We start from the raw sequence: 17,706 nt of genomic DNA, 5'->3' as shown, positions 1-17,706 counted from the left end.
GTTGGAGCGCAGAGAGAAAAGGGTGGTGTTAGACAAAATCACTTTAATGGGTAAAATAACATTTAAAACTTACAATTAGTAAAGCTGCATCGCCCATGGGGTTCCCAAGCCTGTCCTCACTAACACTGCCTCCCTCGGCAGTGTCCTACTGCGAGTCGCTGCCCTGCTACAACCCGGAAGTAGAAGTCCAATACAGGGCTCTCTCGCGAGATCACTACTCAGGAAGTGCTGGCTCTGGCTGGATAATAGAAATGAACCCCCGATAGGCTATAGGTACCACTCTCCAAGACCGAGTGTGTACCCTATATTCTATGCAACCCCTCAACGCGTTTCGCGCGATCTTGCGCTTCGTCAGGAGGTAGTATACATCTCAGGGGGCTGCCTTATATAGGCCACCACTCCCCTAATCATGCTAAATCTCATACACTTGTGCATACTTGTTACAATGAATAATTAATGATCCTGTGATTAGACAAATACTCTCAACATGACATACATAACAACAAATCACTATTATCTTATACATTCGATTTAAAACCTTTTCCCCTAAAATTTACTTTCAAATTACTGTAAATGTTCCTTAAAATACTCCCTAACTTGTACATAGATCCTTAGATCATTCACCTGCTAGTCAGCATGTTGGAATTGCCTACTCTAATAAAACTTAATCTAGTTATAGATCACTAACACACAAACACTAACACACAAACACACTTTTTGACGAAGCCTCTGGGTAATTTCAAATGTGGGAAATGTGTAATGTGCCCATACATGTCCACTGATAAGGTCTTTGTGAATCAACAAACAGGGTCAGAATATAAAATTAAAGATTTTATTACATGTCAAACAAATTTTATAGTGTACATTATCACATGTCCATGTAATAAATGTTACGTTGGGAAAACTATAAGACCACTAAAAGTGCGAATTGGCGAACATGTGAACGGTATTAGAAACGCCAAACGCAATGTGGAACATGGCAAAAAAGTACACAATCTGTCCCTACATTTCTTACATTACCACAATGGGTTACCTGAAGGTCTAAGGTTTAGAGGTTTAGAGATAGTCCAAAAAGACATTAGAAAAGGGAATAGAGATTTAAAGTTACTCCAACGCGAACAATTTTGGATATACACACTCAAAAGTAAAATGCCTGATGGTCTGAATGATATGATAGAGTTAAATCCCTTCTTGAGATAGCTATATGGATACTAATTTTATAACAAGTAAAATAATGGTTTTTAATTTGAACAGTTTTTTAAAATTCTAGTTGTTACTTTTTAATTAATTTTTAAATAGGTGAAAGAGAATAAAGATATTTTATATATAAACTGTAATATAAAACATGTTTAGTGATCTATAACTAGATTAAGTTTTATTAGAGTAGGCAATTCCAACATGCTGACTAGCAGGTGAATGATCTAAGGATCTATGTACAAGTTAGGGAGTATTTTAAGGAACATTTACAGTAATTTGAAAGTAAATTTTAGGGGAAAAGGTTTTAAATCGAATGTATAAGATAATAGTGATTTGTTGTTATGTATGTCATGTTTAGAGTATTTGTCTAATCACAGGATCATTAATTATTCATTGTAACAAGTATGCACAAGTGTATGAGATTTAGCATGATTAGATGTATACTACCTCCTGACGAAGCGCAAGATCGCGCGAAACGCGTTGAGGGGTTGCATAGAATATAGGGTACACACTCGGTCTTGGAGAGTGGTACCTATAGCCTATCGGGGGTTCATTTCTATTATCCAGCCAGAGCCAGCACTTCCTGAGTTGTGATCTCGCGAGAGAGCCCTGTATTGGACTTCTACTTCCGGGTTGTAGCAGGGCAGCGACTCGCAGTAGAACACTGCCGAGGGAGGCAGTGTTAGTGAGGACAGGCTTGGGAACCCCATGGGCGATGCAGCTTTACTAATTGTAAGTTTTAAATGTTATTTTACCCATTAAAGTGATTTTGTCTAACACCACCCTTTTCTCTCTGCGCTCCAACTTTATTGTATTTCTGACTGTTGTCCCGGGTGATCGCCGGAGGATTTGGGAGCTGCGGGGGAGAGGTGGATAAACAGAGATATCCAGGAGAGAACAGACGAGCGCAGTCTCCTTTTCTGCTGGGAACTTTCCTCTAGCTGGTCCCTTGCTGTTCATTTTTGTTTGTTTTCCAATATCAAGATGAGCTTGGGCTCTTGTGAACGGCCTTCGTGGTCGACATTGGTCTGGGATATTAGCCCAGAGGATTTGGAAATAATACGCATGCAATCCCACAGTACGGCCACCTGTCTGCCTTACCCACTGAACGAAGTATGCTGGGATGACATCAAGGTGGACCTCTTCCAGGATTGTATGCAGATACTATGTGTTCCTTGTAGAGTCCTCAGCTTTGTTGCTCTGGGTATAACCATCATGTTTCTCTGGATCCTTTACAAAAAGTCAAAACAGAAGGTAAATACCCCCTGATTTTGTGAATTTATTTGACTGGATTGATCCATAGAAAAAAGCCATGTACAGTTGTTCTGTTACAGGGGTATTAGCAAACCAAGCTGTCTCCATACAGGGTGTACGAGCATTAAGCTATCCTGCTTTTAAGTAAACAAATATTCATAACCGAAATAGATGTTTTTCTCGATGGGTCTTTTCAGAAGGTCAACCAATTTGATGGAGAGTTGTGTGGGGGCTCATTATTTTGCTCTTTTAATCCTTTTGTCTCCTCTGCAGTACCCAGTCACTGGCTTAGGCATTGCGTGTACATGCCCCCTACCCGATTACAATCTGGATGTGGATTCTACACTTTGCGAGCTGGTAGCGATCACCTCGCAAATTCGGAAGAAGGTTAAGATGATGGATAAGTAGTTCTCTCACCACCGGTGCAAAATAATACGTATTCGTAAGGTCTGGAAGAGGAACGAAAAGGACAAGAACAAACATTTCCCTTCGTGTCCATGCCATCAGTACTCACACTTAGAACAGTGCCCGATGAGAAAGAGATACTAAGCCAAGTTCATTGGTAGCTTATCGGATAGCTCATCAACTTGAGAGAGCACCTCAGTTATCCCGACATTAGAATCAAAAGTTACAGCTCTGAGACCCCTGAAAAGTGTCCTGTTATTTATTGTCACAAAGAATTTTGATGTTTTATGTATGTATGGATATGTTATTTAATATTGTTATGTACAATTGTCGTACGTCAAATAAAAAAACCTAATAAAAAAAAATGTCCTGATATCGGGCAATAATATTATGATTTTTTAAAAGTTTGTTTTGTAAGACATATGAAGGGCAGATTATTTAGATAAAGCCGCTACGAATAAAAAACAAACAAATCTAAGTTTAATGTTTCCCTTTAGGTCCAAAAGTGATCTCTGAGACTGCTTTTTAAATTTAAGTTGCCAGATAATGGGGTATAACTCCTGCTTGGTGTATTTGGTGCTTCACAAAGAGTGCCATGAACAGACTAACATTTCAGAACATTACATTACTTCTAATATAATTACAATGTTAGTATTGGGGCAATGGGAATGACAAAGCTGGTGATTCATCTTTCTTGAAGTAATAGAGTTGATGTATATTGGAACAACTGTGTGTGAGTTGCACAGTTCCGTACCACGTTGGAAAGTATAGTTGTACAGAACAAACCTTAGCACATAGCCCTCCTTATGAATAATAAAGTGAAATACAGGCATACCCCGCATTAACATACGCAATGGGACCGGAGCATGTATGTAAAGCGAAAATGTACTTAAAGTGAAGCAGTACCTTTTTTCCACTTATCGATGCATGTACTGTACTGCAATCGTCATATACGTGCATAACTGATGTAAATAACACATTTGTAACAGGCTCTATAGTCTCCTCGCTTGCGCACAGCTTCGGTACAGGTAGGGAGCCGGTATTGCTGTTCAGGACGTGCTGACAGGCGCATGCGTGAGCTGCCATTTGCCTATTGGGCGACATGTACTTACTCGCGAGTGTACTTAAAGTGAGTGTCCTTAAAGCGGGGTATGCCTGTAACTGTGATATATACACACTCTGATAATGTAGGGCTAATGCCTACTTATTAGTATAACTAGAAAACATGCCTGATAAGGATCATAACTAAAATGGAAATTCGTTCACTAATAAACTTTAAAAAAAAATATCTAATACCACTCTGTTTGAATGTAATTAATACTTGGAGTGAATCTCTTTAATCCCTTCTATGTCTCGTGGCCTAAAATGCAAAGCATTGTAGGCAATGAGAAGTTATAGCAGAATTGTGACAAACATCATGCAGAACGGTCTTATAACCATAATGGGATGATGTAGGTGTATAGGATATTGAGATTTGTAATAATGGAGGTGATGGAAATGTGGGAATGGAATATACCGTGATGGTCTGGTTGTCACGGTAGACCAAGCTTATTAACACTTTACCATCTTTAATGCCTGCAAAGCAACTCTGCAAGCGGGAGACCAGACAACCAGTACTGAGAGACGCTTCCTGGTCACATCAGTCAGGGGTTCAGTCTCAGTAATGGGCTGTGGGATACACTTTCTACAGTAGCTGGCGGTTCCTATAGAAGTCAGGTGCCCGCCATGAACCCTGTGCCCTAGATGCAACACCTCTGCCATCTCTACTGAATATTTGGTGGGTTTAACAGCAAGCCCTGCCTCCCCAATACTTGCTAGCACTGCTACTACCTGTAGTGGATGCGAATCCCATATCTGTCTAAATGCAACTATCATCTCCTCGTATGCCCCTACATAACTCTGCACTCCCTCCAGTGCCCTACTGACCAGGTGTCGGAAGGTAGCCAGGGCATTCCTCATCCTGAATGGCATCCTAAAGAACTCACAGACACTGTCACATTCACACAAACTCACACACACTACAAGAAACGGAGCTCCAGGTCCTAATCACCGTGTCCAGCAGGGACATTGGAGGTATGTGGTGGACATCGGGGGGGATCGGGAGAATGTGGGTGGAATCGGGAGCATGTGAGGGACATCTGGGGCATGCGCAAGGCATCGGAGGCATGTGGGGGGCATCGGGAGCATGCGGGCGGCATCGGAGGCATGTGGGCCATCGGGAGCATGCGGGGGGCATCGGGAGCATGCAGAGGACATTGGGAGGATGTGGTGGGGCATCTGGGGCATGAGGGGGGTATCGGGAGCATGCAGGTGCATCGGAGGACCTAACAGGAATTTGCAAGAAGAATGAATAGATATTCGTAACAGTTTTAATGAGATAGATGCAATAAGGCCAAATCCTTCATGTTTAAGAGGTGCCATGGGGCAGATATCCATTTGTTGCTCAAACGTAGGTGCATGCTGGTTACAGCCTCGTTACATTCAGCAAACCTATTGATAAGAATCCCGTTATTCCAAGTATTATCTGAAGAAAGTTATGAGGCCTTTTACATTTTGAGGCAAATTTAAAAGTCCCCAGTAAGGTTTTTTTTTCTTTTAAGTCATAAAAATGTCAGCAAAGTGGAAAGTTCTCTGGAGACTATGTCATAGATAATTTCAGGCAGGTTCGCACACCTCTAATCAGCACACTTTGGAATACAATGCAGTCTCTACAGCTATGTAGTGAATATGCATACTGAATACAGTAGTGTGTTTCCAATAGGCCGAAGAGTTATGTAAATGAATAATCCAGAGCTCTTCCGACCTGCAAAGACATGAATGCTATTTTAACCATTTGAAATGATTAAAAACATGTGATTAAACTACAAGCGTCTCTCCTTTCTTATCATTGTGATTTTCCCTGTAAAAGTCCTTGTCACCTTGGTTAGTCTGTGTAAAGGGTAGAAAGATAGGCTACAACAAACAGATAAAGGTCTGATAAGTTGTGCAGCATATTATTACTCTGTGTTAGACTTTAGCCAGAGGAGAGAGAGCAGGTTGGTTAAATGACTGTGTAATAAACGGAACAGCAAAGCTGCCTTACACCAAACAGCAAATAAAAGCCAGCGTGTACAGTATATACCAGGTAAGACATTTAAATGGAAAATTGTGAATTTTCTGGTTTCTATGGAATATATCCAGTTGTCGCAAGACTTACTGTACTCGTGCCGCAGACAAAAGGGAAATTCCATGGCGCCGGGGACAGAATCTTTCTGCGTTAGACCTTTCGTCTGCGCGTGACAGCGGCACAGAGGACAACTAAGCTTTGCTACATCTGCAAATGTTCATATTACAATGTTATACTGTATATCTTTTTATCTATCCATCCTATATTTTCTATGTAATATCAATATAATCTCATAAATTAGTCATAAAGAGAGGTTAACTACAGATGTAGTTAGGGTTATTGCTCCCACTGGTGTGTGATGGTGGGATATTCTGTGGTATTGTGTTTTACTGCCATTGAGTCCTATGAAAGCTCTGCGATATTCTGCACGATTAGTAGGTAAAACAAAGCGTGATGCGTCTGTAGCTATTCCTGTCCGGTGGTTCTGAGTCTCCCTGGCAGTGACTGTTTAACTCATTTATTGCCAGAAGTGAATGTGAAATGTTGTGCAACCTCAGACTCCCTGCCCAATTCTACACCGTACCAACCCAGGACGTGACCCTGCTAGCTGAGTTCAACATGCTGTAGACATTTTTAGCTCTACTAGAACATAGGATCAGCACTCAAGAAAATAACTTTCATAATTGGAAGGAAAAAAAAAGGCACATGAAACATTTTCAGCAAAAAAACAACTATTTTAATATACAAAAAAGGGTATAAATTGAACATGGAACACTGAATTGAGTAGGCAGACACTGTACCCACAAACAAAGTAACGTTTCAACGCCCCCTGCACACTTCCTCAGGCTTCCAGGGGCCCTTGAATCGTTGCTTGGTTTGCGGGTACAGTATGTGTCCGTTTGCCTATTCTAGGCCGTGCTGCATGTTCAATTGATACACTATTTTTGTATATTAAAATAGCTGGGGGTTTTGCTGAAAATGTCAGCAGCATGTGAGATTTTTTCAAGTACCTAAAAGTTATTTTCATGTGTGCTGATCCTATGTTGTAACATAGTTTGGGTGTGCCCAGCGGTATGGACACAGAATCCTAGCACCCTGACTGCAGGACGCAGTATACCCACATTGAGCACTGGGTGAAGGTAAATTATATTTTCTCTTTTCTATTAGGCATTTTCAGCTACACTTGACACAGATTGCTAGCCATGGAGAATCATACACCCCTGTTCAATATGCTATGACAGGATGCAAGATTATTCAGGGGGGGGGGGGGAGGGGGGGCTTTGGTTGCAGAGGCCCCGCACTCTTCTCCCAAGGCATTTAAATTAATGCCGGGGGATCGCGAGGCGTCTGCAACTTCGCTTACCTTGTCTTCGGCGCAATGGCAACGCGGCATCAAATGACGCCGCGGGGTAACGTGACCCTGTGGCGTTATTTGAAGCCGAGCGGAGACAAGGTAAGGGAGGGGGGGGGGGGGCACAAGCAGGGAGGGAAGCTGGCAGGGGGGCACAGCAGGGAAAGATTACGCACCCCGGTGCTATGAGCAGCTTCCCTGTGCTGGAGAAGACGTCCGAGTGTCTATGTATCATGCATGTATGGTTGCTTTATTTCAGCGTTTGTTGTGGGTACTGTAGATTATAAGGCTACGCTGCCACTATCAGGCACTGCTTCAGGTATGTGAATGCTGTCTATATCTAACACAAGTGTAGTCACTGCATCAGAAACATAAGGTAAACAACTGTTCCCCTAATCCAGGGGCGCGCAAACTTTCTGTGCTGCACCCCCCTGCCTGCCAGCCCTATGCTTGCGTCCCCCCCTTACCCAATGTCCAGCGTCAAATGATGCACGGGGTCACGCCACGTGACCCCTGCGGCGGCATTTGACGCGCGTTGCTATGGGGACGTGCACGTCACATGACCCCGCGGCGTCATTTGATGCCACGTTGCCATGGCGACGCAGCACCGAGGAAAGGTAGGTGAAGTCAACACCCCCCAAAAATAATCTTGCGCCCCATTAGAGGGGCACGCCCCCCACTTTGCGCATCCCTGCCCTAAATCTATAGATGCTTATATCTTTCTAAAATACAGATCAAATGTATTTTCCCAAATATATATTTTTGAAGTGAAACTTCTATGCTGGCACCTAATAAACGAAAAATTTTCCTTGGAGTAAATCTCCTTGATGGAGACAGAAGTGCAGTCCCGGAAGTGACGTCACTGCTGAAGAACAGGCTGTTATGGCACCCACACTCGGCACGCATGTGCAGGAGCTGTTACTGATGTCCCGCCGCGCCTGCGCAGTAGGAGCCATTTCCGGGTGCACCTGCACAGTAGGTGCTGTGGGGCGCGCCTGTGCAGCATGCGCCACATCTGGCCGTGCCTGCGCAGTAGGTGCCATGGGGCGCGCATGCATTGTAATCGCCGGCGTCGCACGCATCACAGGTGCAAGCCCTACACACACAGACACGCACACGCGCGCGCGCACACACACAGGGAAAGAGATGCACACACACAGACACGCGCACACACACAGACACATCGAGACACACGCACAAGAGGAATTCAGTTACTATACATATAGAAGTACAAATAACGCGCGGACTCATGTGACATCATGTGACCCCAGGGCTTCATTTGACACCAGGTTACTAGGACACCGTGTTGCGGTAAGTGCATTATAGAGGCCTCGCGCGGTCCCCCACCATTTAAAAGCCTGGGGGGAGAGCGCGGGACCTCTATAACTGCCCTAAAAAAATCTAGCACTAGCCGCCGCCCACCAGTTTGCACCCCGCTGGGATACACTGTCACTTTTTTAAAGCTACTTGGACCACTGCTTATATGTGCTGTACCTGACATTACATTCAGTTACTCTTTATAATATACCCTTATTTATTTTTTGATAGCTCCTTTCCCTGTCCCCTTTGACATCTAGTTGATGATAGTTACCCAACTGCACCTATTTAGCAGATACACTGCATGTATTTTTTTTGTCCTGTAAGACCAGCTGTACCTATTAAACAGAACATTGTGCATTTCAGTACTGTAGTTAATATACCAGTGTGCACTGTACTTGCCTGTAAACAGTAAGACTGCCAGGCTCCCATGATATTAGAGCAGATATCAGTGTATGGACGGCCTGGTTTGCCCTAAGAATAATGAATAATCAACCAGACTAGGGCATATGTCATTCTCATGCAATGTGATTTGAATACACGAGAAGACCCCACCTCTCTCCTTCCTTGCACACAGTTGCTCTTCCTGTTGATTGGTCTGACATTGTTTACACCCTCCCTTTTACACTGCCCCTGTCACTCAACCCCTTCAGTGCTGGATAAAGTCATGCAATGCACCGCTGCATACAAGATTTGCAAGGCTGCTGTGCAATATAAATGAGACTGCACACAGAAGGTCCTGCGAGCCTGGCTGTAAGTAGGAAGTGATACAGTATGTCTGGGTGAGCAGGTCGGTGCATTGATTAGCAGGGGTTCCTGGCAGGCAAGGGGAGGATACTTGTATTGTGCTGCGGGGCTTTGCCTATTTTGAACACAGAAAGGCCTACTGTACTGTATGTACTGTACTAAGATTATATCTGACTTACATTTATGGGCTAGTCAACCTATCAGTGCTAAAAAGTAATACAGACCTTTATAAAATGCGGGCTGTATGTACGAAGACTTGTTTAAAATTATTTTTTCGTGTCATGTTAAGTACCTGATTGATACAACTTAAATAAACATCATTACTGTATGTGTACTTTAAAAAAATATATGCAGCAACTAGGTGTCAGCAAATATAAATAATGAGTGTAATATTATTTATTATGGCCTTGCTGGTTAAATAATAAATTTTTGGTAACCTGCTGTATATTAAAAAAAAAAAAAAACATCCCTGCGGAGTCAAATAAACATTTGTTGGAAAATAGCAACTTTATTCTGCCCTACCACTGTTATTAGAATATTTCGGGTTAACGTCCCCTTCCCTTTTAATTTGTGTATGTATATATATATATATATATATATATATATATATATATATATATATATATATTTTTTAGTACCTACCATTAACACCTGCATGCCTAACGCATTTCATTTCTTTGCGGCAACAAATAGGGACGATGGAAAAATGTCAGGTTAGCAGGTTTGTGGCCAAAAAGTTATGAATGATGCTTAGTGTGGCTCTGTAGAAATTCCGTTAACCCTTTCTGCTGCCAGAAGAGCCTGCAATGCATTGCAAAGCGGCAAAAGGGTTAACCCCTTATATCCTTAGAAGAACACTATAGCATATTTTACTTGCAGTCACATTTTTTTTCTTATGATCAGCTCCTCCCCAATCCTTTAACTCAGCGATATATATTTCTTATTTGAAGACCACTGCAGTGTAATGGTTTGGAGGATCGCCATTTCTACACTTTGATTCTGTTTATCATTATAATGACATGTGCTTGTCACATGTTTTCAAAAGCATCGCCCTCGGACGTAAGGATCAGCCTGTCACTGTGATAGGAAAGCCACAGACTACAGAACTTCAGAGAAACGTCTACATTTAATTTTGAACGGTTTCTGTGGCCACCGCCAAGGGTTTAAGGACCACTGAACCTTTAAAGCAGCCAGTGGTCTCTGGGCCACCAATAAAAAGTCACAATGGCTGTGACGTTTTGGCACCCTATTGGCTGCTGGAACTAGGCTGACCACGGAGACCATATTGTGTCTAACCAGCAAGCATGTTTGCCTGGTCTATAAAACCGTTTAAATTTAGGGAACAGCCAGGTTCTCCTCCACCCCCCAAAAAAAGTATATGGACAGCTGATTTCATTGTGACCCTTCAACTAAATAGGACAACTTTTTTTTTGTAACAATGATAATTGTACTGTAATTGACTTTTTAAGGAAGATGTAATCACCCTTAAGCCAGCAATCCATCCAAATTGTTTAATTACCTGAACCGAAGGGTTTCCCTGGAACTAATCCGTGGTCTCCCGACCACTGAGGACTCCCCTTTCCCGATAAAGTTTTTTTTTTTTTGTGTGTGTGTGTGCCGGTTTTGACACGCCACCAATATAAAGTTGCAATGTCATCTGATGATGTTGAAATAATATTGCAGCTTTCTCTTTGCTCCCCCTGATCAAGAAAAGACACTGGATGACACTGGATTAACTTTTGCTTGTACTATGTGGCACGTCAACTCCACCCACTGGAATGCTAATGAGCCAAGAAGACAAAGGACTTTGAATCCACAGCTGCATTCAATCTGAACCCCTTCAGTGTACATCTGTGTCGCCCTAAAGTCGGACAGCCTTTGGCACAGCCAAAGGGCAGCAAAAGGGTGTGAGCTGTTTGCTGCCGTTTGGTAATGCTAAAGCTGCTCTAGTTCAATCTGAAACTCGCCACCCCTTTTATCCCCTGTACCCAATTTTCCAACTCGATCTGTTCAGGAAATGTCTGTGAATTAACTGTATAATACTGTTCATTTAATGTAGCCATGTATTCTTATAACTCTGTGCCAAGGACATACTTGAAAACGAGAGGCAACTCTTAATGCATTACTTCCTGATAAAACATTTTTATATATAAATAAATCATTTCAGAATCTTGACTCAAGAACATGATTGTAGATCTACTGCTAACCCTATGAATGGAAGAACCCACATGCTTTTTAATTAGCTGTGCTTCCAGAGGATCCTGCTTTGCATTGCAGTGTAATATGTTGCAGGTCCCTGTGTCAGTGAGGAGGTTACATCTTCAGTGCTCATTCCCATGCCCCAAACTGACCCATGGTCAGTCTAAATCAAGCATGTCAAACTCAAACACGGGCCAAATAAACAAGGTTTAAGTTTATGTGGGCCGCAAAAAAACAAAAACTTAAATTTTCATAGAAACGTAGGTTTATTTTGAAAAGTACAGTGTGTGTGTGTGTGTGTGTGTGTGTGTGTGTGTGTTGACCTCACTAACCGAACCAAAAAAAAAAGCCAGACGTGAATGACTTCTGAACCCATTAACCAGTGTCAGGATGCCCCCTCTTAACAATTTCCAAAGCAGCAATCCCGCCTGGGATCTTACCTGATCTGCAGTCCCTCAAGGTACTATATTGGAGGGGAGGTGTTCCCTACCTGTCTTCCGATGTCTCCCGTGTGAAACTTGAGAGTCAGATCTGGAAGAAAGCAGAATAGGTTATTTCGGTGTAGGTATAGTGCAGTTAAGATAAAACAGAGAGAGTGGGTGAGGGTGACAGACAGAGGGTGGGAGAGTGAGAGAGGGTGGGAGAGTGAGAGAGGGCGGGAGAGAGAGGGTGGGAGGGAGAGAGAGAGAGTGGGAGAGAGAGAGGGTGGGGGAGAGAGAGGGTGGGGGAGAGAGAGGGTGGGAGAGAGAGAGGGTGGGAGAGAGAGAGAGGGTGGTTGACTGACTCACCGGGCCTGTTGGCGGCCCTGTCCCTCATTCTCTCTCTACTTCCCCCCCATTTTCTCTCACCCTCTCCCATTGTTTCCCCCTATTCTCTCTCCCTTCCCTCCCCACCCCCATTCGCTCAATCCCCTCTATTCTCTGTCTCCCCACCCATCTCCCTTCTCCCCTCCCCATTCGCTCAATCCCCTCTTCTCTCTCTCCCCCCCTCCCTTCTCTCCCCCCCCCATTCTCTCTCTGACCTGCACAGACGCACACAGCCACTGACCTACAGACACTCACACAGACAGACCAACCAAGACACTGACCACACACAGACACCCACACAGTCACTGCTGGCCTACACAGACAGACACACACACACAGCCACTAATACACACAGCCACAGATACACACTCTCCCCCCCACACACACACTCCCCCCCCCACACACTCCCCCCCCTCACACACTCCCCCCCCTCACACACTCCCCCCCACCCCCCCCCCCCACACACACACACACACTCCCCCCCCCACACACACACACACAATCCCCCCCACACACCCGCCCCCCCCACCCCCCCCACACACACACTCCCCCCACACACACACACTCCCCCCCCACACACACATACACTCCCCCCCACCCCCCCCCACACACACACACTCCCCCACCCCCACACACACACACCCCCACACTCCCTCCCCCCCACACCCCCTCCCCCCACACTCCCTCCCCCCCACCCACACTCCCTCCCCCCCCCACACACACTCCCTCCCCCCCCACACACTCCCTCCCCCCCCCACACACACACTCCCTCCCCTCCACACACACTCCCTCCCCCCCACACACACTCCCTCCCCGCCACACAAACACACACCCTCCCCCCCACACACACACTCCCCCCCACACACACACACTCCCCCCCCACACACACACTCCCCCCCCACACACACACACACTCCCCCCCCACACACACTACCCCCACATACACACTCCCCCCCCACATACACACTCCCCCCCACACATACACACTCCCCCCCCACACATACACACTCCCCCCCCACACATACACACTCCCCCCCACACATATACACTCCCCCCCCCCACACATACACACTCCCCACCCCCACACATACACACTCCCCACCCCCACACATACACTCCCCACCCCCACACATACACACTCCCCCCCACATATACACACTCCCCCCCCCACACACACTCCCCCCCACACATACACACTCCCCCCCCCCACACACTCCCCCCCCCCACACACACACACCCTACACCTCCCCCCCACACACACACACTCCCTCCCCCCACACACACTCCCCCCCCCCCCACACACACTCCCCCCCACCCCCCCCACACACTCCCTCCCCCCCCACACACTCCCTCCCCCCCCCCCCACACACTCCCTCCCCCCCCCCACACACTCCCTCCCCCCCCACACACTCCCTCCCCCCCCACACACTCCCCCCCCCCCCCCCCCACACACTCCCTCCCCCCCCCCCACACACTCCCTCCCCCCACACACACTTCCTCCCCCCACACACACACACACTCCCCCCCACACACACTCCCCCACCACCCCCCACCCCCACACACTCCCTCCCCCCCACACACACTTCCTCCCCCCCCCACACACACACACACACACACTCCCCCCCCCCACACACACACACTCCCCCCCACACACACACACACTCCCCCCCCCACACACACACAGTCCCCCCCCCACACACACACTCCCCCCCCCACACACCCCCCCCCCCCACACACACACTCCCCACACACACACACACTCCCCACACCTCCCCCCCCCCCACATACACCCCCCCCACACCTCCCCCCCCCACACACACCTCCCCCCCCACACACACACCCCCCCCCACACACACACCCCCCCCCCACACACACACTCCCTCCCCCCACACACACTCCCTCCCCCCACACACTCCCTCCCCCCCACACACACTCCCCCCCCACCCCCACCCCCCACACACTCCCTCCCCCCCCCACCCCCCACACACTCCCTCCCCCCACACATACTCCCTCCCCCCCACACACACACACTCCCCCCCCCCACACACACACTCCCCCCCTGCACACACACACTCCCCCCCCCCACACACACACACTCCCCCCCCCACACACACACACACTCCCCCCCCCACACACACACACACTCTCCCCCCCCCCCCCACACACACACACTCCCCACCCCACACACACACACACACTCCCCCCCCACACACTCCCTCCCCCCACACCCCCCCCACACACACACCCCACACACACACTCCCTCCCCCCACATACACTCCCTCCCCCCACACACTCCCTCCCCCCACACACACACTCCCTCCCCCCCACACACACTCCCTCCCCCCACACACACTCTCTCCCTCCCCCCCCACACACACTCTCTCCCTCCCCCCCCACACACACTCTCTCCCTCCCCCCCACACACACTCTCTCCCTCCCCCCCACACACACTCTCTCCCCCCCCCCACACACACTCCCCCCCACACACACACCCCCCCCCCACACACACACCCCCCCCACACATGCACTCCCCCCCACACATGCACACTCCCTCCCCCCCACACATGCACACTCCCTCCCCCCCCTCACACACACTCCTCCCCCCCCCACACACACACACCCCAAACACACACTCCCTCCCTCCCCCCCACACACACACTCCCCCCCCACACATACACACACACTCCCTCCCCCCACACATACACACACACACACTCCCTCCCCCCACACATACACACACACTCCCTCCCCCCACACATACACACACACTCCCTCCCCCCACACATACACACACACTCCCTCCCCCCACACATACACACACACTCCCCCCCCACACACACACACACTCCCTCCCCCCACACATACACACACACACTCCCTCCCCCCCACATACACACACACTCCTCCCCCCCCCCACCACACACACAAAGTGGAGTACAGCGACAGATGGGGGGGGAGGCGGGGGACAGAGGAAAGGCCTGCTTTTTGAGCCTCCCGCTGCACCTGCCAGCGATCGCGCACCACCACTGCCCGCCCCCACGCCCATCTCCCGCACCACCACTGCCTGCCCCCACGCCCATCTCCCGCACCATGCGGACCGGGGGCAAAGGGAGCGCCAAGGGTGCAAGGGGGGGGGGCGCCAAGGGGTGAGCAGAAAGGGAGTGAGCGGCAAGGGGGGTGAGCGGCAAGGGGGGTGAGCGCCTCTGCCCCGGGTCCCTGTGGCTGCCCGCCCGCAGCAGGCAGAGGGCCAGGAGCGGGAACGCAGACACACTCACCGTGTGCTCTGCACAAAGCGGAAGCCCCCCCCCAGCTTCCTCTGACCTGTCTGCGACCAATCCCCTGCATCCCGGCTGGCATTCTAAGCCCCGCCTCCTTCATTCAAACCCATGCGGCCCTTCATCCAATCACCTGGCAGCATTCACTCACACAGAGAATACTTACCAGCTGCCGCATCCTCCTCACCGCCGCCGTAACCGGGACACATTGGCCTCCACGCACAGATACTCGGGGTGGGCCGCATGCGGCCCACGGGCCGCGAGTTTGACATGCTTGGTGTAAATACTGCATTAATACATCTACCTTTGTTTTTTGTTTCATGCTACAGGGCACCATGGTTAAGAAGGTTGCAGTAATAGGAGCTGGGGCCAGCGGTCTGGTCGCTATTAAAAGTTGCTTGGATGAAGGTTTGGAGCCCACCTGCTTCGAGAAGACGGATGACCTCGGTGGGCTGTGGAATTTCAAAGTTAGTGGTCTATTCCTTCTATTCTAATTCATTAAAACAGGTTTGATGAGAAAAAGGCGACAGCATAGAGATGTGAGGAGCTATGTCAGCTACAGTCGCTCTGGAAATAAATGAGTTTTTTAGTAACCGTTATTTGCTAAAAAAATCACCAACGTTAATGGCTGTAATTCTTAAAAAAAAAACGTATTAGTGCAAAAGAAACAAAATAACTTTGTTTTTCCTTCATCTCTACTAGAAGGCATCTCGATTACCTTTTTCATGGTTAAACCTGCCTTTCCTTCTCACAAAAGCAGTTCATTTATCTGTTAAATTGGGGTTTCTCAGAGTTTCCTTCATCGCAGAAAATATTTCATGATAATAATTGGCTGGACGATGATAATTATACACAGTAACATATTAACCATTATATATATATATATATATATATATACAGTGCTCGACAAACCCGGTCGCCAACTCGCCAGCTGCGATCGGATATTGGCTCGTGGCCAGTAACCTTTCCCCTGCTCTGCAAAAAAAAAATCCCGTTCGTAAAAAAAAAAAAATTCGTAGTTGATTGGCTGTGACGTGGGATGGAGTTGCCAGGACTTCAAACCGCCCTTTCTGCACTGGTAAGTAATGGGGGGGAGGGGGTTGAGTGCGTGTGTGTCTGCTGCTCCTCCTCCTCCTCATATCCTCCTGTATAATTGTGTCAGCTCCTATAATTTACAATTTACTGATCCGGTCATGGAGGAGTTTGGACAGATTCTTCAGGTGGGGGGAATTTAATGCACTTTAAATATTTATATACTATAGACACTGATACTGTACATCCTTCCCCCTCTCTCTGGTGCTCCCGCTGCCCGCACGGGTCGGAACATACTGTAAAAGCCGGGTGTTTTCCCTCCCCCCCCCTCCGGTCCGCGCGGGTCACATACTGTACTGTCCGGGGTGTTTCTCGCCCCTCCCCCCTCCGGTGTTCCCGCTGCCCGCGCGGGTCACGTACTGTCCGGGGTGTTTCTCGCCCCCCCCCCCTCCGGTGTTCCCGCTGCCCGCGCGGGTCACGTAGTGGCCGGGGTGTTTCTCGCCCCCCCCTCCGTTGTTCCCCCTGCCCGCGCGGGTCACGTAGTGGCCGGGGTGTTTCTCGCCCCCCCCCCTCCGGTGTTCCCGCTACCAGCGCGAGTCACGTAGTGGCCGGGGTGTTTCTCGCCCCCCCCCCCCCCCCCCCTCCGGTGTTCCCGCTACCAGCGCGAGTCACGTAGTGGCCGGGGTGTTTCTCGCCCCCCCCCCCTCCGGTGTTCCCGCTACCAGCGCGAGTCACGTAGTGGCCGGGGTGTTTCTCGCCCCCCCTCCGTTGTTCCCCCTGCCCGCGCGGGTCACGTAGTGGCCGGGGTGTTTCTTCGCCCCTCCCTCTCCTGTGTTGCCGCTGCCCCGCGCGGGTCTGCAGATGTTGCAGTTTCCGGTGATTCTCTCCCCTCGGTGCTCCCGTTGCTCGCGCGGGGCGGGAGGAAGTAGCGGGGTGTTTCTCCCCTCCGGTGCACGTCCCTTCCCGTGTGTGTGTATGGGTATGAGAGAGAGATTGAGAGTGTGTGTGTGTGTGTG

The 17,706-nt window shown here is 48.6% G+C and overlaps 1 protein-coding gene across 2 annotated transcripts in view; it reads left to right on the top strand.

Annotated features, from left to right (window-relative positions):
- Positions 1-5,835: 5,835 nt before the first annotated feature.
- LOC142503886 (flavin-containing monooxygenase 5-like) overlaps positions 5,836-17,706 on the top strand; it is a 40,193-nt gene continuing 28,322 nt past the window's right edge. Inside the window, exons 1-2 of one of the 2 annotated variants that reach the window (XM_075616775.1) lie at positions 5,836-5,980; positions 15,988-16,125. In XM_075616775.1, coding sequence (XP_075472890.1) covers positions 15,994-16,125 — 132 coding nt within the window. In that variant the 5' untranslated portion in view covers positions 5,836-5,980; positions 15,988-15,993. Of the gene's footprint in view, positions 5,981-9,255; positions 9,384-15,987; positions 16,126-17,706 lie in introns of those variants that run through there. The other variant, XM_075616774.1, reaches the window with a different exon arrangement.

This window comes from Ascaphus truei, chromosome 10 (assembly GCF_040206685.1).
Source record: "Ascaphus truei isolate aAscTru1 chromosome 10, aAscTru1.hap1, whole genome shotgun sequence".
Taxonomy (NCBI): domain Eukaryota; kingdom Metazoa; phylum Chordata; class Amphibia; order Anura; family Ascaphidae; genus Ascaphus; species Ascaphus truei.
The sequence above is the reverse complement of the archived record's forward strand: the minus strand, read 5'-3'. Positions and strand labels throughout refer to the sequence as shown.